Source organism: Ochotona princeps, chromosome 19 (genome assembly GCF_030435755.1).
Source record: "Ochotona princeps isolate mOchPri1 chromosome 19, mOchPri1.hap1, whole genome shotgun sequence".
Classification (NCBI taxonomy): Eukaryota; Metazoa; Chordata; class Mammalia; order Lagomorpha; family Ochotonidae; genus Ochotona; species Ochotona princeps.
This window is the reverse complement of record NC_080850.1, coordinates 31,149,354-31,175,252: the sequence shown is the minus strand read 5'-3', so window position 1 is coordinate 31,175,252 and position 25,899 is coordinate 31,149,354. Positions and strand designations below refer to the sequence as shown.

Sequence of the window (25,899 nt, the reverse complement as noted above, 5' to 3'; positions counted from 1 at the left end):
GGAGAGCAACAACGAGTTCACTTTAACCTTAGCCCAGAGCAAGTGTGCAAGGGTGGGCTAGGGCCCCAAGTAGGGAGGGTGTCATCTCGTGAAACGGCTTGCATGTCCCATGAAGCAGACTCAGTGTTCCATGCGCAACAGGAGGCTAAGGATGATTTCTGAGTTGGGAGATATACTGCTTTAGAAAGCTTAATTTCAGCCATAGACCAGAGATGGAGGAGAACAGAGAACTGGACAGAGGGCTTCCCATGTTCACCTACATGGCCTAGAGGCGAGGCATGAGTGACCAGTGAGGGCATCAAGTCTCCAATAAGTGAAGAGAATTGGGTGGAAATGTCTTTGCAGCAGGGAAAGCTGTCACAGTGCATCCATGGACTAGGATGCAGGCTAGAAAGGAGCCCCAGATGATCTAGACATTGCTAATATCTTGGAAGAGTGAAGAGATGTCACTATCTGAGATGGATGGCGGATGTCTAAACAAAGTAGGATGTGGTAAAGAGATACCAACCTTAGTCTGAGACATTTCGGATTATATTCTTTGTTAAGAGCTCAGGCACATCAAAGGCAATGACTCAAAACACCTCAGAGGCAGACAAAAGGCCCTCCACGAATCTCAAGGATGCGCTTGAGGGATCCCTTCTGCTGAAGACTAGGGCTTAGGTGTATTGTTCCACAGGCTCCTCCCAGGTAGCCCATGGTAGACAAGAGCTGATTTTCAAAGAATTCATAGAGATGCTTTCTGTCTAATGCTGTAAATCTCCAGAAAATTCACCAGACAACTATCCATGCTGTAAAAAAGAAGTGTGCAGGACTGGTGCCATGGCTCAATTGGCTCATCTTTCACCTGTAAGCACCAATATCCCATGTGGCCCCAAGCCTTGGGACCCTGCATCAGCGTGGAAGTCACAGAAGCAGCTCCTAGCTCCTGGCTTTGGATCTACTCAGCTCTGACTGTTGTAGCCATTTGGGGAATGAACCAGTGAATGGAAGATCTTTTTCTCTCTAAATCTGCCTTTCCAATAAAAATAAATAAATCTCTAAAAAAATTTATTTAAAAAGTGTGCGAGTAGGAACCCAGCCAGTTGGACCAGTTGGATCGACAAGTAGGAAGCAGAAAACTACTTAGCTGGGGCACAGCATACATTTTAAGACACAAAGAAGAAAAATTCAGAGGTCAAAACTAGAGGCACACAGGGTAGACCATGCCCAGGCAGAGTCCGAGTCCCAGATGCAGGCCACTCCTGATCTCAGAACTACTATAGACTAGTGGACTACTGTTTCCTCCCTTTGAAACTGGGAACATTTTACTCCAGATTGAGGACTACAGGGATGTGACAGCGAACTTGGATGTGTTTGGGAGGCTAGCTGGATGCTGGACCCCAAAAAGGCCATGAGTAAGACAACTGGCAGCATTTGAATAAGGTTTGTAAATCAGTTAATAATATTGCATTGACACTTGTAACTTTCTGATTTTGGTCATTTTCCACACTGTAATTTGAGGAAGTGGAGCAAATAGAATTTGGAAACATTGCCCTTGTTAAGCAAATTTCCTGTAAATCTGCAATTATCCCAAATTTTAAAGTAAGAAACAAAAAAAGTTGTTACCAATGTTATTATTTTTATTGTAAAGGTATATCTGACTTTCCAATAAAAATAAATAAATCTTCAAAAAAAAAAAAGAGGGCCCGGCAGCATGGCCTAGCAGCTGAAAGTCCTCGCCTTGAACGCCCCGGGATCCCATGTGGGTGCTGGTTCTAATCACGGCAGCTCCACTTCCCATCCAGCTCCCTGCTTGTGGCCTGGGAAAGCAGTGGAGGACGGCCCAATGCATTGGGATATTGCACCCGTGTGGGAAACCTGTAAGAGGTTCCTGGTTCCTGGCTTCGGATCGGCACAGCACCGGCCGTTGTGCTCATTTGGGGAGTGAATCATCGGACAGAAGATCTTCCTCTCTGTCTCTCCTCCTCTCTGTGTATCTGGCTTTGTAATAAAAATAAATAAATCTTTTTTAAAAATTCTAAAAAAAAAAAAAAAGAATAAGAGAATGAGCTGCAATTCTCTTCTAGATATATCAGAGGAAATACCAGTCCCAGCTCTTGTTCAACTATGTACCACCATCTGACTGTAACTATGGGAAAGATGTTAAAACCCCTGGCTGAACCTCTCAGTCCCCAGAACTGTGGCAAAGTATAATAAATAACTGTGGTTGGTTTAAGCTACTACATTCGGGAATTTTTTTTGGTTGTGCAGCAATTGGTAATGAAATGTCACAAGCAGTTGGGCAATTAAGACTTGAATCAAGTTTACATATCTAGAAAGGAACAGAGCTGGGGTTTGAATAAGTATCAGTGAGAATTCAGTTGTTCAGTTTCTATGGACAACAGTCACAATAGTAACTTCAGCTAGCCTACCTATGAGCAGGTGCTGTTCTAAATACTTAACCTGGAGGAACTCACTGAATCTTCAACACCTACGGAGTAGGTATTATGATTATACCCATTTTACAATTGGGGAACTTGAGGCACAAAGAGGTTAGTTCATTTGCCCAGTAGAGCTAGGCATTCACAGAGTGATTCCTGGCTCCCAGCCAGGATTTATGACCCAGCTCAAACTCCTGACTCCAGCTTCCTGCCAATGCAGACCCTGGGAGGAAGCAGTGATGGCTCAAGCTCTTGGCTCAAGCACTTGGGTTCCTGCCACCCTTGTGAGAGATCTGAACTGAGTTCCTGGTTTCTGGCTTTGGCTGGGCAGGGGGCTTTTGAACACATTGGGAGATTGAACCAGTGGATAGGAGTGCTTGCTCGCTCGCTCTCATCTCCTTCTCAAAAAAGTTCTCTAAAGTCAGCTCCTAAGCATGCATCTTACCTTAACCACTATACTATGCACAGGAAAATGTTCAAAAAAAGATCACAGGGCCTGCACTGTGACACAGTGGGTTAAGTCACCTCTCGCAGTGTCAACATCACATATGGACTTCAGTTCAGGTCCCAGCTGCTCCATTTCCAATCCGGCTCCCTGTTAATTCACCTGGGAAAGGAGCAGAGAATGGCCCAAGTATTTGGACCCCTGCCACCCACATGGGAGATCCAGAGGAAGCTAGTGGCTCCTGGTTTTGGCTTGGTGCAGCTTTGGTTATTTAAGCCATTGGAGGGTAAACCAGCAGACAGAGGATATCCCTCTCTGTCTCTGCTTCTCTCTGTAACTCTGCATTTCAGATAAAAAAGAAAAAAATAACAAAATCTTAGCACTGAGAACACCCCCATCAAGATCCTTAAAGTAGCTTCAACTGTTAAAGGTAACCAAGTCAACAGCAAACGGCCCCTCCTCCCACTCACCTTCCACAGAATGGAATCTCTGAACCCCAAAGAGTAAGACAAGACCCACGGTTGACCCTGAGTCATGCACAAGGCAGCACTATTGCCTTTTCTGTTCCCCTTGCAAGGGCAGCAGTCATCCTACTAGCCAATGAGGAGGCTCCGATTGAACTGCAGAGATGAGCACACCCTGATGCCTCCACGTTGCTACCCCAGGAGGACCAGCCAACCCACAGGACTTGATGCTTGTCTTTGGACACAGGTCCCTGGAATGCAGTACGTTTGAACGATCCCAGAAGCTTGCAGCCCACACTAGCTTTGAGGGAAGGGAGTAGTCAGGCTGAGACTGGTGGAGCTGGAGCTGGAGCTGGCTCTCCCGAGGTAGCCAGTCTCAGCTTGGCTCCCATTTGCCCTCTCATCAGCTGCAGTCACATCATGCAGCAGAAAGTTATTGAGATGATTACAAAGTGAGAAATACAGACAGTCTGTTTTCACTCCAGAGCTCTCCATGAGCCTCCTTTCAATCTGGTCTTCATTCAAACTCCTCCCCCAGAGGCTGGAGTTTGTCTCAGAGGCAGGGACGTCTGTTTCTATCTATCTTAGAGTTCTTCAGCACAAACATGAATCACCAGGGCCAACCCTGGAGGCACCCTCTGAAAGAGCTCCCTGTCAACACGTGGCCCAGGCTGGTCCAGGTAAGGGAACATACGTGGCCAGTGAGTGTGGACAACCTTTTTTTAAAAAAAAATATTCCCATGGGGGGTGGGAGGTGGAATTTTGAATCAAAAACAAACAAACAAACAAAAGTATTCCCATTGGAAATGAGACCTGAATGTATGGGAGAGGCCTTTTGGGGGAAATAAAAAACAAACATGTTTTGTCCAAAAGAACTAGGCCTAGGATAAATCTGGCAGGAATTGTTGGTTATGGTTCTTTGCTACCCCAGACCTCTACTTACCTTCTCATTGGGTCTGTCCAACCTAAAACCTGAGGAAGTGTTCATTCCAGAAATTTCTGAAACTATTTCTAGCTCTTCCTTAGAATGGCTATTCCATTTATAACAAGTGCAAGGATGCTCTCCAGCCTAAGCAGGAAGGCAAACAGCAATGCAGGGTAAAGAGGGAAAGTGTAGCTTTAGGTGAGAGTTTTACTCTTAGAAGTAAAACCCCAACAAGTAGACATGGGTGGGAACTCCCCTAAGAGCAAGCAGTCAGGTGGGAAGCCCTGAAGGGCTTTGAAAGGAGTTCTTCACTTACAGACCTTGTTAACTTCATCTTGCGACAACATGATCGGGTCATGGTCCAAGACTCTTTTCTTCCCTTTAAAACCTTTTTTTTTTCATGATTTTTGTCCCTTGAAATCAAGTCAACCAGCCACAATGCTAGATGCTGTTTTCTCTCACCCACAAGTGATTGTGTATTTCTCTGCCTGTTCCATCTGACTGGGAAATGATCCTCTGCTCTAAAGCCATGCAAATTCTCAGTTACCCTCAACAGAGTCATCAACTCAGTAGTGCTTGTGAAATTCGCTACCGAGCCAGACCAGGAGGCGCTGTCCTAAAGCTGTCCTCATGCATTGCTGGTCAAGGAAGCCAAGGGGCAGAGATTCCTGGAAGAGTGATGACTGGTGGTCCTTGGGGGCTTGAAGCTGGAAGAGAAGCCCCTTAGGAAGAGCCCACTCTCCACCATCCATTCAGCCAAGCAGATATGGCAGAGAATGTCTCATTTCAACTGTGAAAGAACATGTGTGTCAAAATGCAAACAATGATATCGAAACCAGTGCTGTCCCTCCTAAAGCCCCCAAGCTGTCTACTAGGCAAAAAAGCACAGGTGCTCAGAATGTCCAAGCTTAACTTCTTATCCACAAAGCACCTGATCATAGTGCTCCTTGTGGGTAATTCAGCCTGTAGTATGGATAGGCCAGCCTACAAGTGTCACTGAACACTCCAGTGAGAAACCCAATGGGAACCATGCAAACAGTTCAGGTGGCAAGCAGAGCTCATGGATTCTGCCAACTAACCAAAAGAGAACGGGAATACACGCCAAAATATTGACATATGTGAGGAAAACTGCCGGCTGATAATTCTAAGACTCCAGAAAAGATAATTATCAGCAAGAAAATAAGCAAACCAGGGACTATCAAGAAAAAAAAATGAACTGAACCATGTCCAAGGAGAATTCGATCCTTAGCCAATTGTCTGTAGATACTTTCCATGATTGTTCTAGTTCCTTAGCCTAAGCTGTCATCTGAGGAATCTTGAAATGTGTTGAGGACAAAGATAGTTGGTACAGAAAGGAATTAGGCTCCTCATTGCCTTGTTATTTGGCGGTAGCCAGCAATCAAATATTTATTTAATCATATTTTAAGTTACTACCCCCAAAAGATCTTACAATCAGACAAAGACAGTGAGACTGAGACATTAAAGAATAATTAATACCACATGATATTAAACGGTAACTATCACATAAATAGTGACCCAGACCAGAAGTAATAAGATACTAACAACAAGAAAAACAAAACAAAATGATAGTATTTCCTGAGACTGAGGCATTTATAACCAGCTGAGGGGTTATAAAATTCAAAATTTAGAGGAGAAATCAAAGCAAAGAGTCTTTGTACTATAAACCTCTAAGGTATACAGTTTCATACTTCCATTGGGTTCTACCTACCAACTAGTTAATTAATTAAAATCAGAATTCTTTAAACTCGCAAAATATCACCTGTTACACAAACACACCTTTATTTTATACCAGACAAGCACCAGTCTCATCCTAACTTAGTACAGAAACAAGAAGAGAGTATGAATGATTCAGTGTGAGCCCCTCAAATCAAAGCAGGATGTGCCATAGGCCCTACTTTCTTTGAAACTAAAACAGTTTTCAGTCATTTTCCAGGGACTTTCAGCAACTCCTTGGGATACCATCAAAACAAACACTCAACTACCCAAGTCAAGGAGTCCACAGTACTTGGCTTACCCCCACAAACATGAGATTTTTCAAAGAGACACTAATGAGTATAGATCTTAGTCTTCCTACCCATGAAACAAACAAAAAAAAAAGTATTTATCTGCAGGCTTCTCAGAAAACTGACCAACACATACTCATGGCCACAGGCCAGGTGTTACCCTTGGGATCCCTGCAGGACCAGCATCAGCACCCAGGATTTCACATAGGTTTCCTACAGTAGGGCCACATAGTGTCCAACCTCTTCTCACTACTGTCTCCCGCAGCCCAGACTGTTAACTCTCAAGCTGAGATAAGCAGGAACATCTGGAGGAAAAAATACAACCATTCTGGGAGACAAGCACCATGCAGTAGTGGGGAAGGCCACTGCCTGCAGTGCTGGCATCCCATTTGGGTGCCCGTTTGAATTTTAGCTGTTCTACTTCCAATCTAGCTCCCTGCTAATCAGCCTAAGAAAGTAGCAGAAGATGGCTCAAATCTTAGGGCCCAGGGACCCATATGGGAGTTCCAGAAGATGCTTCAGCTCCTGGTTTTGGACTAATTCAGCTCCAGCCATTGCAATTATGTGGAATGAACCAAAAAGGGGGAAACACACACACACACACACACATATTACATATATAAACTCTCCCTCTCTGTAATTCTGCCTTTCAAAAAAACCAACAAACCAACACATATTTAAAAAAAAAAAAAAAGGAAAAGAAAAAGGAAAAAATGTAGCCATTCCTGAATGTTTGTTTCCATTTCTGCCCCTACTGTACTTCTAGAACTTAAAGAACTTTCATCTACCTAGGTTTCCTGCTCACATTGGTCTAGGTGAATAAAATGTTACTGATAATTTTATTTAAATATTTATTTTCATTGGAAAGGTATATTTATACAGAGAGGAGGACAGACAGGCAGAAAGATCTTCATTCGCTGGTTCACTTCCCAAATGGCTGCAATGACTAGAGCTGAGCCAACCTAAAGCCAGGATAGAGGTGCTTCCTCCAGGTCTCCCACGTGGATGCAAAGTCTCAAGGCTTTGGGCCATCCTCCGCTGCTTTCCCAGGCCACAAACAGGGAGTTGGATGGGAAGTGGAGCAGCCAGGCCACAAACTGGTACCCATATGGGATCCTGGTGCTTGCAAGGATTGGATTAGCTAATTCAGTCATTGTGCCAGGCCCAATTTTGCTGATAATTTATTCAGTGAGTGATGTGTTAAACATTTTATATGCGTTATCTTATTTATTGCCCATGGCAATCTTATTAAGGGCAATACAATCCTCATTTAAGGAAAACAAGATACATAACGTAATTCACCCACCATCCTCTATCTGGGGAAATGCAAAAGATGCTTCCAATCAAAGATGGTCTCTGGCAGATGGTGAAGTACAGTCTCCGAGCTAGCATGCTGTGCTCAGTCTTGAAAGGAAAGGCGTCTGTGAGAAGCCTTTGGCTGACACTACCCTCCATGGGAAAGTCGAAATGCTTTCCCTTGTGAAGAGCACAAGCCTGTCCAGTTTCACCACTCCTATTCTCCACTGCCTTGAGCAATCCCAGTGAGTGCAAATAACAAAGCAGAAAGAAATGGCAAGCAGATTAGAAAGCATAAAGCGAGCTGCCTTTTTTCTCTAACAACATCATGTACATAAAAAAAAAAAAAATCCCAAGGAGTCTACAAAACAAAACAAAACAAAAGGAATTTATCAAGGTCACAGGATACAAAGTCAATATGAAAATGAAAACAGTGGTCTTTCCACATACAGCTGACTCTCAAGATTCTCTGATTTCTCCATCCACATTTGCAACACACCATGGATCTGAAATATACTCAAGCCCAAGATCACCTCTGAACCGAATATGTACAGTTTTTTTTCTTTTCTTGTTACCTAAACAACACAGTGTTAACCACTGTTTACATTGTACAAGGCATAGCATTTACTTCGTCTAAGGCACTGTAAGTAATCTAGAGATGATTTCCAGTCTCTGGGAGGATGTGTGTAGGTTAGATGCAAATCTATGCCATAAGGGATTTGCGCATCTGAGGATTTTTGGTATCTGTAGAGAAATCCTGGAACCAATTCCCAGCAGAAGCTGAGAGATGACTGCACTAGCAGTGAGTAATTGGAAAATGAAGTTAAATGAATAATACCATTGTAATAGCATCCAAAAAACATGAAACACTTAAGGATAAATTTAACAAAATATGTGTAAGAGCCATGCACTGACAACTCTACAACATTGCTGAGTTGCTTTTAACTTAGGACTTCAAATCCTGCTTCTTTAGCTAAGAATAAACTCATCAGCCTTGCATTCAAGACCAGTGAAAATATTACCCTTGCCTCTCCAGACAACAGCGGATACCACAAACTCACCCCTCTTCTGTGGAAAATGCTGCTCTCTTCTGCATGGAATCAACTGAATCCACTAATTCTTCTCCTATCCCAAGCCGCTCCCACCTCTTCTCTCTGACTACTGGAAACTCATCTTAAACTACTTCTCCCAGATGTGTTCTTTAATCTTCTAACCAGACACACTTTTCTTTTTCTTTATGACTCTACTTCTCCCCAAAGCACTATGTTGGCAAATCTTACAGATTTGTCATTTTCTAGGTTGAATTACTGCTATATCTGTGTATTTACAGACTGAAAACTCATTGGTTGTAATGACTGAGTCTGACAAAGACAATAATAACCCTCAAGCATCCATTTTTGGTACAGAGAACACACCCAAGTATTTGTTGAAACACGCTTTTAAATGCTGGAATTAAAACTCTTTGAGAGGCACACACTGTGGCATAGTGGGTTAGGCCACTGTTTGGGACCCACATAACTCATATGGAATTGCCTGGATTCCCATTCCACCTCTATTTCCTACCCACCTTCTTGCTAATGTGTACCTTTAGAGTCCAAGGATGATGGTTCAAGCGCTGGGGTTCCTATCCATCCCCACATGGGAAACCTGAATAGGGTTCCTGACTTTTGGCTTTGGCCTGGCTCAGCCCTGGCTGTTGCAGGCATTTGGGGAATCAATTAGTGAATAGAACATCTCTCTCTCTATTGGCCTTTTATATAAACTTAAAAAAAATAACTCCTTTAATAATAGAACCTTTGGAATCTCAAATCGCATGGCTGGCACAGCAGACACAACCAAGTCCTGACTCTGACATGGGCTGAAACAGGTAGGTGAACTTTCACATGGCAACCTTCCTCTCCCTCAGTTCTGAGGCATATGAGTTCATCTTGGCTTCAGTTAGTTAGTTAGTATCAGAGTGCAACCAAAAGAACTAACACTTCATAAACCAGACTGGGGAAGTAGAGGGCAAGCATCCCCAGAACTGGGTAGGAAATTAGAGAAAGTTCAAAAAGAATTAATGGGGAATCTGTTCCTAGAGAGAATAAAAAGTAACTCAGGCATCATATCTTGGAGAAGGAAAAATATACACTACTAGTAGACTAAGAAACCCCCATTCATGAAATTTGCTCTCTTTTTATTAAAAAAGAAAAAAAATTTAAGATACCTTCCAGATATCTGTGTTTGTGACCCTCTGGCAATATGTCCCATGGTAAATGAAATGAATGTCTGCCGATGCCTTTCCAGCCCCAGCCTAACACACAGCCAGGTCCTGAGCAGAAGCAACCAGAAGATCTCCCAAGCCCTGGAGATGCTATGCCTCTGTCCCAGGAAAGATCCCGGAGGCCATTTGGCTTTCACCACACCCACGAAGGGACAAGGGAGCGCTGCTGTTACCTTGCAAGGACCACAGAGGCCACTCTCTCAACAGGAACTTTGCAGGGAAGATGGCTCCTCAGTCTCGCCGCCTTCATGACCATCTAAAACACCACAGCTGATCTGCAGCAATTGTTCCCAATCATGTCAGATTTATCTTCTGATTCCAGATTGGCAAAAGCTGCTCAGCTCTTTGCTTGGGCATATCAGCTTTCCCTCCCCTTCTCCCACCCTTGTCATTCTACCACTGCCTTCCTGTTTGCTAAAACGCTCGTCACCTTACATGGCACTCTAGCTCAGCAAGATTCATCTGTGGGCACCATTACTAGTTTTTTTCTTTTAAGATTTTTATTTATTTTAAAGGCAAAATTATAGAGGATTGAAAGAGAGATATTCCATCCACAGGTTCACTCCCCAAATGGCTGCAACAGCTGGGACTGGGCCAGCAGGAAGCCAGGAGCCAAGACTTCTTCCAAGTCTCCCATGTGGGCTGAGGCCCAAGCACTCGGGTCAGGCTCTGCTGCTTTCCCAGGTGCATTAACAGGGAACCAAATGGGAGGTGGAGCTGCAGGGACAGGAACTGGAGTTCAATACGGAATGCCGACGCTGCAGAGAGGAATAGCAGCCCCACCTATTTTGTTTTGTTTTGTTCTGTTTTGTTTTTCAGAAGTCTACTTCAATTCCACAGAGTCGGTCATTTTTCAAATTTGTCATAATTTAGCATTTCCATTCATTTCCAATTCATCGACTTGCCCTAGTTTTCTGAGGTGTTCCCTATGTCATCCCTTGAATTGCATAAACAAGACGTATTTCTAGGGTACAAATTCCCAAAAGCAAGTTGGACAAGAGGGTACATTTGCCAGAAACAGGTTGAGTCAAAAGTTCCTATCCTGGGGCTGGCATGACAGCTAATCCGCCTTTTGTAAGTGCCAACGTCACATAAAGGCGCCAGTTCATGTCCGGCTTCCCATCCAGCTCCCTGCTTGTGGCCTGGAGAAGCAGTGGAGGATGACCTAAAGTCTTGGGATCCTGCACCTGCATGGGAGACCTGGAGGAAGCTCCTGGCTCATAACTTCAGATCAACTCAGCTCCAAGTATTGCGGCTCATTTGGGGAGTGAACCAATAGATTGAAGATCTTTCTGTCTGTCCTCTCTGTAAATCTGCCTTTCCAATAAAAATAAATCTTTTTTTAAAGATTTATTTATTTTTATTACAAAGTCAGATATACAGAGAGGAGGAGAGATAGAGAAGAAGGTCTTCTGTCCAATGATTCACTCCCCAAGTGACCACAACAGCCGGTGCTGTGCTGATCCGGAGCCAGGAACCAGGAACTTCCTCCAGGTCTCCCACGCGGGTGCAGCGTCCCAATGCATTGGGCCATCCTCGACTGCTCTCCCAGGCCACAAGTAGGGAGCTGGATGGGAAGTGCAGCTGCCAGGATTAGAACCAGCGCCCATATGGGATCCCAGCATGTTCATACCCGCTAGGCCATGCCGCAGGGCCCAAAAATTAATAAATCTTAAAAAAAAATTCTTATCGTACATGTATCTTTCCAAACTTGAAATTTGAGGGAGGGGAAATTTCTGTCCTCTTTGGTGCCAGTTACACTAACAGTAATTCGGAATTTGAAAAGACCCAAGAACAGGCTGTTGAACTTGCAGAGCAAGCTTCGCTGACACATCACCATTCCTTTTCCAAATCAATATTCAAAGTTACCAAATGCCCCTGAGCCCGCAGGATTTAGAGGGTTAAGACTTCCGGCTGTTCAGATATTTACATACCTACTTTCCAAATGGCAGTTCTGAGATCCTCTGAAATTTAAACACTATCTTCCTATCAGTTACCTTAAGCAGTTTAAGATAGGATTCAGCTGGCTAAATCCCCCTGGAATTGCACCAGCTGTGCATGAATATAGTCAAAATCAAACTCTTCATTGGCAACTGGGGTCTTCGACTTCTGAATGAAAATCAAAGCAATCATGTACTGTTGAGTTTTCTCTTTCTATCTATGGACTCATGTGATTTCCCACACGCAGGCTGCTGTGAGATTAACAAGTGCAGGGAATAGCAGAGAATGCTGGATGAGCAGAGTTGAGCTACAGGCGCAAATCTCAGACAAACCTTTGGGCCACCCCTTTGAGTACGCCAATCAAGACTCATCAAGTTCATTACCACGGAAAACTTCTCAGTGGCAAAGGACCTGGAAAATAAACGGCTATTTTTCTTTCCTGACTCGAGGATTACATTTTGCAAGATTTGAGAATTGGTTGAAAATGAAAAGAGGATTCTCTGACTAGATAATAGAGATAGTAAAGGAATCAGGAATGATAGGAATAAGACAGGATGTTGGGCTAGGTCAGAAAGCACTGTATTACCTGGTGAGAATTTACCATAAAATGGCTTAATGAGAAAATGAACTCTCCCTCTGCTAAAAGCAAATTCTGACTATTCTGAGAAATATTTTGTTTTTCGAGAAAGGAGGATTCAAAAGTAAGTTATTTTACGATTGCCTGAAAGTTGGGTGGCTGAAGACTGGGCTATCTGGAAGATAGTATCCTCAGGTACTTCTGAATTTGGAATCAGATAACACATACTTTTAAAAAAAGAGTAAAACTACCATTAGGGGGCCCGGCACAGTAGCCTAGCGGCTAAAGTCCTCACCTTGAATGCGCACGATCCCATATGGGCGCCAGTTCTAATCCCGGCAGCTCCACTTCCCATCCAGCTCCCCACTTGTGGCCTGGGAAAGCAGTAGAGGACAGCCCAAAGCTTTGGGACCCTGCACCCTCGTGGGAGACCCGGAAGAGCTTCCTGGTTCCTGGCTTTGGATCGGCACAGCACCGGCCGTTGCAGTCACTTGGGGAGTGAATCATCGGATGGAAGATCTTCCTCTCTGTCTCTCCTCCTCTTTGTGTATCTGACTTTGTAATAAAATAAAATAAATCTTAAAAAAAAAAAAAACTACCATTAGGAAAGAAAATGTTAAAGTCCCAGATAATTGAGAGCCCCCTTGCTTTGACTGGGAGCTTGAGAGCAGCTAGTCATACACTTAATACTCCACTCTCCCTTAGCACCCAATCTGCTAATTCAACTTGATGGTTGTCTTATTTTTGCTTAAATTTTGGGGTCAGGAGATGGTAATTTGCTTCTCCAAATTAAAAGGAGGGTCTCCTCCAGCAGGACCTTTCTCTCTACTGCTCAAATCGTGTTCACACTAATCAGCAGGATGATTAAGCATATTGTGGTTAAGTACTCCAGTTGCTAATGACTCCTTTGAAAAAAGGGTTCCCATAGCGACAGGTAAAGGCCATTATGAAAGTCGGCTTTTCAGCACAGGACTTAGAATTCTAGTTGGGAGAGCTGAGATCACTTTAACATTAATCAGGAGGCTTTCGCTTGTGGTTTGTTTCACTTGACTTTAGCCAAAAGACACTTACGAGAGTCCTTGTATAAGTTAGGCACAGTACCAAGCCCTGGGCTGCTGGGGCAGGGGAGCTGGGAGACAGAAGACCTCTCAAATATAAGATCTTGTTACTGTCCCCAAGAACCTCAGTGTGAGGAGGAAAGCAATCACTTGATGAGAAACAATGACATCATGATCGCAGTTCAAGTCACCCAACCTGGTAACCCAAGCCTTATCGTTCCACTAGGACTAGGCAGTTTCTAATCTAGTTTCACTTTCCCATCTTCAAGCTGTACCACAGCTGGGTTTCCAGCTGGCTGGGAAAGAAAAGATTCTTTAAATAAATAGCATTTTAAAAATATGCAGTCGCTTTTGCTGCACTAGATTCTCGGATAAGTGAAGTCAGCTGCCAGGTTACTTTGCAACTCTTCTGAAGAATGTACAGTCCCCCAGGAACACACCTTTTCCACTTTTCACAAAAAGCTACAGTACACGTCAGAAGGCGGCAAAACAGAGAAGTCCCAAAAGAACGAGTCTTCTGTTTTCAAACATGCTATCTACTGCATCTATTCATGAAGGACACAACCTAAACACAAGTAGATAAGGAAGGGATTAAAGGGGAAAGGGCCGCAAGTGTCTTTTAAAATGCAGGACTGTGTGCAGAAGAGGGCTTTGGCAGCAGGGTCCCAAGCTGCAGAGCGGTGTTTGACCCTGCAAACACTTCTCTCCTTGCCCAACTAAGACTCCTCCCCATATGGGATCTTCCTGGGAATGCAAAGCCTTTACTCAGCTTTTTACCACCAGAGGTAGGAGTTTGAGATAAACAATGCTCATTGGATCTGTTACAAAATACCTTCAACGGAATTGCTAATTCCAGCACACCCCTGCCTGTCATTCTCCTCTTTTAGCCCCCAGACTTTCAGGCAACCATAGTCTGTTGAAATTCACCACCTTGCAGGACCACTGAAAAAGGGGTTCAATCGATGCTATTGACGCATGTGCCGGAGGTGAAACATGAGACATCCCTCCATAGAATGTCACCTCCGAGCATGGCTCCCCCAGCCACTCAAAAAAAAAAAAAAAAAGAAAGAAAAGAAGAGAGAGAAAGAAAGAAACAACCATCTTGCAGCTCACAAGATGACCTCCCCAGGGACAGCACCTCTCAGAACCTAGACAGGCCCAGGAGCTGAACAAAGTAACGATTCAACCTCAGTTGCTCAATCTAACTGCCAGGATGACAGCTTCCAAGTGCCAGCTTCCCTATTTTGCAACGGACAAGTCAACTCCAAGGAGAAAATGTTCCCGATGACCCTGTGGCCCAGAGGGTTTTCTTTAGAATAGAAAACAGAAAATGAATTTGTTAGCTATTTCCTGCTGAGCACAAGGAAGGTGTTGTGGTTAGTTGGGATGACTTTGTTTCCTTATTTAATATACCATTACCAGGACATGTTTTCTTTAACCAAGAGTAGAAAATAAGAAAGTGCCATTTATATTCATCAGCCTAAAGATCACTGATTCCACAAGTCTCCTCTCACAAATGTGTCCTTTTACTTTTAATCCCCTTATAAAAAACCTCTGCAAACTGACACCTCTCTGGATGCCATCCCTTCAGAGCGCAAGATTTTGCCTTCTAGAATGTTGCCTGTCACACACATCCTCTCCTTGGGTAATGTATGATGTATGAGGGCCTTCCCTTTCTCAGGGACTGCAGTCCCAAATCAGTGTTTTTGTAAGATGTATACCACAAATGCTATTTTCATACTATGAGATAGCTGTCACCTAAAAGCAGATCACATGTCTCCCCTCCATCCTTTTCGAGACCCCTGCATTTAACTGCTAAACCATTTGATGCTCAGTAAAACAAAGTATAGTTGATAGGGCACATTGTGTTGGGGGGAAGAGAAGAAGTAGAAGGAGGAGAACAAGAACAGAGAGGCATATAGGGTTCTGTGACAATGACCACCCGGTCCTGAGGGGGTCTAACCAGGGAGATTGGGCTATACACATGTGCACCAGCTCAGCAAAAACTGCAAAAGAAGCTGTCCTTGGATCAAGTTCACTCAGTGGTTTCACTCTGTCCTTCCCACTGCACGATACAGTTCCACATTTCCCTGGGATGGGGTTGGGGGATTTCAGCTGAAAGCCTCAATAGAGTAAAAAAAAAAAAAAAAAAAAAAAAAATCAGAAACCCGTAACTGATCTGAACTGGCCCACGTAAAGCGTTTCAGAGCTGAAAAGCAACATGAACAACCAATCAGCAATGTTTCTGAGAATGAAATGTCAGAGTCCTGAGCTGCTGCTCTCTCCAAAGTTTCTTCCTTCCTTGCAAAGACATTGCCAGGATTCTTCTGGTGACAGTAACCACAGCTTAACCCCAGGGCTTGAATCTACTTCCAGAGCCCAAACTCCTGAAACCACCCTCTTGGGTGGAGGAAGGGAAGAGGGGCTTCCAGAAGGCAAAGGTGTTGGTCTACCAAGAGGATGGCCACAACGCTGCATCTGAACTGCGGTGGGGACCTGTCTGGCCAAGCCTGGTTGTGCTACCCAGACTGACCAATTCCAGGAGAGGTGCCACAGTTCAGTGATGGCAAAGTCCCAAGTCAAACCAAGTGGGACAAATTCCAGCTTGGGTCTGGGCAAAAAATAAGCACAGGCAGGCTATAACCACCACCTCCTCCTACCCATCTCTCTCTTTCTCTCTCTCTCTCTCTCTTCAGGATGGGCACAGTTGGGTTTGAAACCTCTTCCTCATGAAACACTGGAGTCTAGACAGCAAAAGAAAAAGCTCCTCCACCTGAATTTCCACCATGGGGAACCTCGGCCCCAGATGCACCCAGCTTCGGATGTCAGCATTGTAGTCGCTGTTTTTCTAATCACCTGCGATCCCTAAGAGCATCCAGCATTGTGAAGAAAAGATGCAGGCGACGCAGGCAGCCAGTAGGCGCCCAACTTAGAGGCGTCGACAGAAGTTACTCAGTGTCCTCAACATCGCCATTCACAGACCTAGTGCGACAACCCCCAGAAAGCACACACAGAGGTGTCTTCTAGTTCGTCCCGGGGCTTAAGAGAAGGCTGTGCCGCCTGCTTAGCAAGAGCAAGTAATCACGACCGAGAGAACCACATGGAGGGCAGAAAGCGGTAGCGGAGAAAAAGTCCAACTCTGCCTGCGCCAGCGGTGGGGATGAGCAGCGCCGCGAGCAGGGTGGTGAGGGGGGAGACAGAATGGGGTGCGGGGAGGGCGGTCATTCCCTAGAACTTGTCTGTTAAGGCCTCCACAGCCTGGAAGTCTGTTCAGTCGCTCCTTGAAGACCCTTCCAGCCGCGGACCAGGCATAGGCAGGCTGGCTGGAGCAAATGGGGCAGGCCTCCTAGAGTCGCTCCTGTCTCACGAAGCCTCAGGCCAGCCGCCGGCCGGACCTCGGCATCTTTCCTCCCGCGGCTGGGCTATGATGGCAGCCGTCCAGATCCACATGCCATACATCAGCCGCAGATCCCTGTTGGCCCCGGCCAGCGCCTCCCCTGGCCCGCGTCCCCCGGCCCACGCCGAGCCCCAGCCCTCCTTCTCCGCCAGTCCAAGCTCCTCCTCACCCATCCGTGCCAGGCGCCCTACCCGGAGTCGAGGGTTGAAGAGAGGGGTGGCCCGATTCCTCTCGCTCGCCTTCTTACCCCCCCCCCCCCGCCGGCCCCTAGACCGACAGTGGCCAGGCCCGGGCACCTGCAGAGCGCCGGGCCCCACCCCCATTCTCCACCGTCTCGCCCCTCCCCCCTTCCCGGGACAGAGGAAGGGGGCGACTCACCGCAGTCGGTGCACAGGATCTTGCCCACCTCTTTCTTGAGGTTCTTGCCGTTAGTGTCAAGGGGGGCGAAGGCTGTCTTAAAGACCAAGGGCTGCTCCGTGGGCTCCAGGAAAAAGATGTAGCGCTGGTTCCTTTCCAGCGGCGCGCAGGAGCCCACGCTGATCACCTGCTCACGCTGCAGCCCCCCGCTCCGGAGCGGCCACTTGTCCAGCACCTTCACCAGCGCCACCCGACCCGAGGAGGGCGGCTCGCGGGTGCTGTTTGAGCTGGATCCGCCGGCTGGGGCCAGTCCCTGGACCTTGCCCTCCACCACCACGGGTGCCTTGTACGCCTGGTCCTGCACCGACTTGAGGCTGGGCGAGTAGCAGGCAAGCGACACACCGAAGAGCAGCATGGAGAAGCCGGGGGCCGGGTCGCGCCTCATGCCGCCGGAGGCTGCAGCTCGCGAGCGGGCGGCGGCTGGTGGGGCTGCGGGGCTGCGGGGCTGCGGCTGTGGCTGCGGCCGCGGCTCTGGGGGCACAGCGGGACGGGAGATGCTGCTGCTGCTGCTGCTGCTGCTGCCGCTCTCGCTGCTGCTCCTGTCGCTGCTGCTGTCGCCGCTGCTGCTGCTGCTGCTGTGGCTTTGGTTGCTGCACCGAGCCTTCTCCAGTGGCGACGGCGGCGGCGGCAGCGCTGAGCAGCAAACCTGCCGCATCTGGCCAGGCCATTTGGGGGGCTCCGCCGCTCAGCCGCCGCCGCCTTGGGAGGGGAATCAGAGCCCGCTGGAAAACCGGAAACAGCGTAACGTTAGCGCCTCGTAGCCCTCCCGCGGCAGCCTGGGGAGGTGGCCCGACTGGGGCAGGGGGGCAGGCAGCAAGCGGGCAGCGATGCGCCGCGCAGCGCAGCGCTCCCACCCTGCGCGCCAGGACCTGGAGGAGGATGCGGAGGACTGCACGCCCGCCCACTTGCTCTCTCGCGCCCCCTCTACTCCCGGAGCGAGCCGAGAGCGCGGCTTCTGCAGGGGTAGCTTGGGGCTGCACTGCCTTCTCGTGCCGCCTTCAGCCCGCAGGGCCGCGGGAGGAATCATGTCACCCTTTTGCTCCGGGGATTTATCAGCGTGACAGCGGGGGTGGTGCGTGAGGGAAGAGCGGGGAGCAGATCTTGGTTTCTGGCTCCATCCTATGGACGGACCGGACGTTGGAGTGGAACATAGGGCGTGCCCTCGTTTTCAACCCCCAGTGATGGAAGCCCAGACTGGTGGGCCAGCCTGCCCACCTGCTGGGTTCTGCCCTCCCCCACCCCCCCAGGACCCTAAGCAAGCCGCGTGCTCCTCCCTGCCACCACTTGGCTAGCTGTGGATGTTCGAGTTGAGTAGGAAAGGATCCCAGCCCCGCGGTTTTGGAAAGGGGCTGGAGCTACCAGGAGTCTTGTCTGGGCATTGAGGACACCCAGCCAGAGGTGGCAATGCGGACAACTTCGGGGCCAGGAGAGAGAGGGGTCAAGAGAGATCATCTGCCTGCTGCCTAGCCTCAGCTCTACTGGTCTCTGGGGAGCTTGGTGGAAAGCCGAGGCCTGCAGGGCCAGAGACTGTGCCCTAGGAACGGCTTTTTTTCCCAAAACGTCTAGGGCTTCCCAGAGGCATAGTACAGGTTGCTCCAGGGAAACAGGCTTCTGATTTCAAAGCAAATCTAACCTAAACTGAGGTGGAGGGGGAACCCCATCGCTCATTGTCCAATCAGTGAGAGGCCAGGAGAGTCTTCAAAAACTTTGCTTTTAGCCTTAAAGAAGGTCTAGCTTAGGATTGCCAGTGAGGTCTGAGAGGTAATCTCCCTGTGGAGCGCTCATCCTAAACTGGCCCATGGATGCAGGAGGCTGAGTTCAAGCTCAGCACATCCAAGGCTCACAGCCTCCCTGCCCTTGTCCTAGCTCTGTGACTAGTAAAGTGACTTGGACACTCAAGCCCCTGCAGTAAGCCCTTTAGACTGATCACTACTCTTCCCTCATTCAACCACCAACAAGCTCTTGGAAAAATCCTCCAATTCCTCTACCGCATCTCAGCTCTGCTATCAACTCCTGAGCTTGGGTCCTTATCCACTCTGACTGATCAACCATACAGTGTCCTCTTTGTCAACCTCCATACTTGTTGGGTCCCTATACTCACCTCCACTGCTGCCACAGCCAGAAAACATCTTTCCAAAGAATAAAATCTAAATATGACTCCTCCTTGCTGCCACACTCAGGCGTGAAGTCTAAGCTTCCCAGAGAAGCTCTTCCTGGGCTGCACCTGCAATGGCCAGATCCAGGTCCTGAGAGCTCCTACCCTCGCAACACTCAGCACTTTGTGCCCTCATGGCATCTTTTGCATAGGGTATCCCCAGTGTGCAGGGAGCCTGGCTTCCCCCTTGATCACCTGGAGACCTAGTCTTTTCCCCACAGCCCAGTTCATCATTATGCCTCCTCATCTCTCCCAACCCCTGCACACACGATGCAATGAAGCCCCACCTGTCTGGTGCCATGTGCTTCAGGCAAGTCGCCGTTATACCACTGGCTCTCACTGGACCTCAAGCGGCTGCTGGTAGGCCTACATCTCCATCACCTTCACATCGAAAATTGTGTCCCTCTTAGTTTCTGGATTCCTACCACTTTCAACAGGATGCCTGGCACACAAGAGGGATCAGCCAAGCTTCAAGCAAAGGCAGAAAGAAGGAGGACTAAAAACAGGCAGTCTCAAAGGAATCAGGCCAATCTTGATGACTCCTTTCATCGTCATAGGCCACACACCTCCATGTATCATAAAACAGTGCATCACTACTTTGCATTCTTTCATAAAGGAAAAAGTCCTAGAGGGGCAATGGAGATTCCTCCACACCATGCATAATCCACAATGCACTCGTTCTTCTGAGAGCAGAGTGACAGGGAAGGGCTTTTGTGCTCTAGAGTTAAGCAGAGCTGAGTCTAAGCCAAGTTCATAGCCTGGGATGAGTCTGTTTCACTGTCCAGGCCTTAGTTTCCTTATTAGTAAAATGGAGAGAACAACATGGTCTACCTCATAAAGCTGGTATATACACATTCAATAAATAGTCCATCAATGACTTGTGTGCTGCACCAAGGGACATGCTACACCAAGCCAACCTAGCAGTATTTCTGCTCTCAGAACATCTGCTTTGGCTGGGAAGACTACAATACACAAGTAGACACCTAGGTAAGCCACTACTCATCATGCTGAACGCCCTGCACGGGAATGAATAGGATAACATGATTGAGGATCATGAAAAGGAGAAGTCCGTAGGTCAACTTGAACAAAGAAAGTTATCTCTGAGGATACAGCATCTAAACGGAAGCCACAAAAATCCTTTACCTGCAAATGCTGCCATTCCATATGAACACTGGTTTATGTCTCAGGCCTCCATCTACTCTTTCTGTCTGTCTGTCTGTCTGTCTGTCTGTCTCTCTCTCTCTCTCTCTCCCTCCCTCCCTCCCTCCCTCCCTCCCTTCCTTCCTTCCTATCTCTCTCTCTCCCTCCCTCCTTTCCTTCCTTCATTTCTTTTTTAAGGCAGATTTACAGAAAGAAGGAGATACAGAGAAACAGATCTTATATCTGCTGATTCACTCCCCAAGTGGCCACAAACAGCTGGAGCACAAACAAACCGGGAGCTGGATGGGAAATGGAGCAATCAAGACAAGAACTGGCACCCATATGAGATCCCAGCAAATGCAAGGCGAGGATTTAGCCACTGAGTCATTGTGCTGGGCCCTCAGCTGCTCCACTTCTAATCCAGCTCCCTGCTTGTGAGCTGGGAAGGCAGTGGAGCATGGCCCAAAACTTTGGGCCACTGCACCCACATGAGAGACACAGAAGAAACTCCTGGCTCTTAGCTTCGGATCACCTCAGCTCCAGTCATTTGTAGCCACTTGGGGAGTAAACCAGTAGATGGAAGATCTTTCTATTTTTTCTTCTCTCAGGAAATCTGCCTTTCCAGTAGAAACAAATACATCTTAAAAAAATAATAATAATACCTGGTGCAGATGGAAAGGCTAAAATTAATGTTGAATATTATTGATATTTTATTTATTCCAGTGGTTCCCAGTCATAGAGCTGAGAATCCCTAAAGTGGTATGTAGTTATTGCACATTAGAATTTTCTATGTGTTTAAAAAAATGCAACAACTTTCCAATCATAGACATTGTGGTGAAAAAATATATACGCATCCCTTTATTTGTCAACATCTCTATTTTAAAGGAAAACAAAGAAGGCAGACAATCCACCCAGCAGTTAAGCTGCAGGTTGAAACACCCACAACCCATACGAGAGTGCCTGAACTCCCAACTTCGATCTCCAGCATAGGCATATCCACCTCCCAAGTTTAAATAAATAAATAAATAAATAAATAAATAAATAAATAAATAAATAAATAAATAAATAAATAAGACCCGGTACAGTAGCCTAGTGGCTAAAAATCTTGCCTTGCATATGCTGGGATCCCACATGGATGCCGGTTTATATCCCAGTTGCTCCACTTCCCATTCAGCTCCCTACTTGTAGCCTGGGAAAGCAGTAGACAATGACCCAAAGCCTTGGGACTCTGTACCCATGTGGGAGACCCAGAAGAAACTCCTGGCTCCTGGCTTCAAATCTGCTCATCTTGGCCATTGCAGCTACTTGGGGGGTGAACCAGCAGATGGAAGATCTTTCTCTCTCTCTCTCTCCTTCTCTCTGTAAATATACCTTTCCAATAAAAGTAAACAAATCATTTTTAAAATCAACATTTTATAGGCTTTGCCATAGCATCAGCTGGCAGGTGCTGGCATAGGGCGTAAATTCTGTCAAGTTAAACTGCAGAACCACCTGGAGAGTGCAAGATCTGGGAGTGGGACAATTAGGGAAAACAGTGGGTACCTCCCTCTTGGGTTGCCACTCCGACTGGTGAGAATGAGAACCAGGACTGGGGCAGGCATGGCTAGACAGAGAGTGGCACCCACCAGCGAATCTGTGAGCTGGATAACGGGGCTGGTTGGGTTGAACTAGGCTTCAATGCCCACTGACAAATGTGAGAGCTGAATGGGATGTGGGACAGACTGGATCAGTCTGCTGTAGAAATTGGCAAGCACGGGAACCACTGCAGGGAGCGGGCCTGATGGGGGTTATTGTGGGTTGCTCCGACTAGGCTGCAGTTCCCACTGATCTGTGTGAGGGGCAAGTGTGTGATAGGCAGGATCGGTCTGGGCTCCCAAGCCCACTGGTTTGCATAGAAGACAAGGCTGGAGACAGAACTGACCCAGTAATTGCAACTACCAATGTGTGCAACAGACTGTGCCAGACCATGTATTGACAAGCACACACAAGAATCTGGGATTAGCTCAGACAAAGTTTCTTTGGGGGTCCCCCCAACTGAACTGCTTGACTCAGAACCCCAACCATGAAGAGAATTGCAGGTTCCAAGGTCTGAGCGTGGAGTGCATGTGTCAGAGCTGAGCCTCCTCAGTAGCTCAGATGGAGCAGTGGACAGGATATCAAGATGCACATAGAGGATATGGCAGTACACTGGAGTCTGCAGAGGACATCTGTTAGCATAACAGAAGATGGAGGACAGAACAAATTGATCAACTACCCCAGTCAAGTGTTGGCAGTGAATATCTGGGCAAATAGAGACTCTAAGGTGGACTATGTCAACCAATGGATTCTGGAGAGATTTTGTTGTGCTTGGAGAGGCAACATCAGCAGCAATTCAGAACTGTCAAACTATTAGAACCTCTTGAGCAGGACCCTCAGAGCTTGCCCCACATCAGGGATCCTGTGATGGTGTTAGGTGGCTGTCCTCCATCCCAGAATATGGAGACAGTTGGGAGACTAGGTGTGGCTTCTCCCCTTATCTCTCCCAGATACAGGAAGGAAAAAAAGAAAATGTGGAAATAATGATCTCACCCACCTTCCTGTAGCCCTTGACCCTTTGCAACCTAATCAACTATGTAAAAATCATCAAAAATTAAAATAATGATCTTATTAAAATAAATAAATTGGGTAATGCGCAAAAAGGGTAGATAGGAACGTTCAGCCTAGTGATGAAGCTGCCTTCATCCTGTATCAGTATATGAGTTCTGTCTCCCACTCCCACGCCTGACTCCAGCTCCCCGCTAATATAGACCCTGGGAGGCAGCAGTGATAGCTCAGTGGTTGGGTTCTTACCATACACGTGGGCAACCTGGCTGGAGTTGCAGGCATACAGCAGGGCAGAGGGGGCATTGAGGACATTTTAGGATGTGAACCAGGTATTAGGAGCCCTCTCTCCCTTCCTCTACCCACCCTGCCTCCTCTCTCTTTCACTCTCCAACTTAAAAACAATGATCCACTTGTAGTTATAATACATAGCACCTTTGGAAGGATATAACAGAATAGAAGCAATAGTTGGCTCTGGACAATGGCAATGTGTGATTGGGGAAGGGAGTACAAGAAGACTTAGACAGCATTCTTTTTTGTACCTTGTGAATTTTGTGTCAAGTGCATGTACTATTTAACAAAAAAATTCAAGAGGGGATCTTCCAATTTTATTTACTGTTACTAAATGCTTATCATGTATTTTCACAATCAAAGGTTACTGAAAGTGGAACCACTACTACGTGAGATCCTTGAAAGAGTTTTTACTTCAAATGTAAAAATTCATTTTTTAAAAGATTTTTTTTTTATTGGAAAGGCAGATGTACAGAGAGGAGGAGAGACAGAGAGGAAGATTTTCCATCCGATGATTCACTCCCCAAGTGGCTGCAATGGCCAGTGTTGCGCCAATCTGGAGCCAGGAGCCAGGAGCCAAAGCCAGGAACTTCTTCCAGGTCTCCCATGCGGGTGCAGGGTCCCAAAGCTTTGGGCCATTCTCTACTGCTTTCCCAGGTCACAAGCCAGGAGCTGGATGGGAAGTGGAGCTGCCAGGATTAGAACTGGCGCCCATATGGGATCCCAGTGCATTCAAGGTGAGGACCTTAACCATTATGCTATCGTGCTGGCCCAAATTCTTTTTTTTTTTTTTTTTAGTCTCAAGCTAAAAAGAATGGACTCCCCCCGCATTGTTATTGCATCCTGCTCAGAGAGCCCCAAAATGCAACGGAAAATTTTGAGATACCAATAACGGACTACAATTCCCGTAGAGTAGGAGGTAGGGATCTAGGCTTGGAATTTTTTTTAAAGATTTAATTATTTTTATTGAAAAGTTAGATACACAGAAAGGAGGAGAAACTGATTTACTCCCAAGTAGCTGTAATGGCCAAGAGCAAGAAGCCTCCTCTGGGTTTCCCACATAGGTTCAGAGTTCCAAGGCTTAGGGGCCATCCTCTACTGCTTTCCCAGGCCACAAACAGGGAGCTGGATGGGAAGCGGGGATGCTAGGATTAGAACCAGCGCCCATATGGGATCCTGGCACTTGCAAGGCAAGGACTTCAGCCACTAGGCTACTGTGCCGGGCCCAGGTTTTGTTTTTCTGTTTTGTTTTGTTTTTAAGCTTTTTTTTTCATTTATTTGAAAGGTTGACTGTGTGTGTGAGAGAGAGAGAGACAAAGATTTTCCATGTGCTGGATCACTCCCCAAATGGCTTCAAGGACTGGAACTGGGCCAAACTGAAGTTAGGAGCTTAGAACTCCATCTGGGTCTCCCCTATAGATGGTAAGAGCCCAAGTACTTGGGCCATCTTCCATTCCTTTCATGGGCGCACTGGCAGGAGACTAGATTAGAAGCAGAGCCACAAAAGCTCCAACCAATGATCATATGGGACGGCTAACATCTCAGGATTGACCTGTTGCACTTTCATGCCAGCCTCGACAGAGACTTCTAAAGGCACCTGTCCATATTCCAATAAGGTGTGATATCAATGATGAAAGCTTCCATAATCAGCCCTGGCCATGTATTACACAAGAGCAGGAAATTTGGTTTCTTGGATAGCGGAATTCTATGCTGGCTTCTTTTGGAGTTGAAAGTTAATATACGTGTTTTAGAAAAGAAGGCTTTAGATTCTGAACCTGCCAACTCTGCATCATAATCCAATAATTGATACTAAAAGTAGTAATTGCTACCACTTATCAATGACTCCTTTGTGTCAGGAGCTGCATGTTTTATTATTTCCCTGCCTCAACAACAGTGCATTTTATAAATGGAAAAAGACTTTGAGAGGCTTAATAACTTGCCCAAATGACAGACAGCACAAGGACTCTAAATTAGGCCTGCCTACTACCAAAGGACCTGCCTCCTGCACACCACTGTGGGCTCTCTCAGGGTTAGCAACACTCTCTCAATTTGACCTGCATTGTCACCTAACGTTTCCAAGCCACATCCACAAATCTCATACTACTTGAAATTATAACATTGGAAAGCAAATGATAGAAAACACCATTTTTACCAAAAGACAAAGCAAACAGAACACTGAGAGTGTGGGGAGCCGAGACTGGTCACCACCACCTTGTAGAGAGGTGGAAGCGAGGCCTGCTCACTGCACCATGGCTCACCAGGAGGGTGTGAATAAAACAGCTCATGGCAGCAGTGGGCTGTGTCACTATATGGTAACCACTAAGAACAAAAACAGAAGTAGACAGCATGGAGTAGACATGCAGAATTCAAGACAGAACACCCACATGAAAGGCCCAGTGGCTGCTCTCAGCTCCCTCCCACACCACATGCACTTTTTCCCTGCTTCAGCCAGTTTAGCAGTCCAGAAGGAACTACAGAACCAGGTAATGGGACTTACTCCATCCTG

At 46.7% G+C, this 25,899-nt stretch overlaps 1 protein-coding gene across 5 annotated transcripts in view; it reads right to left on the bottom strand.

Moving 5' to 3' along the window:
• NRG2 (neuregulin 2) overlaps positions 1-25,899 on the bottom strand; it is a 218,419-nt gene that overhangs the window by 154,904 nt on the left and 37,616 nt on the right. For all 5 annotated transcript variants that reach the window (XM_058677465.1, XM_058677467.1, XM_058677466.1 and 2 more), the window contains exon 2: positions 17,189-17,949. In XM_058677465.1, the coding sequence (XP_058533448.1) occupies positions 17,189-17,882 (694 nt within the window). In that variant the 5' untranslated portion in view covers positions 17,883-17,949. The remainder of the gene's footprint in view (positions 1-17,188; positions 17,950-25,899) is intronic.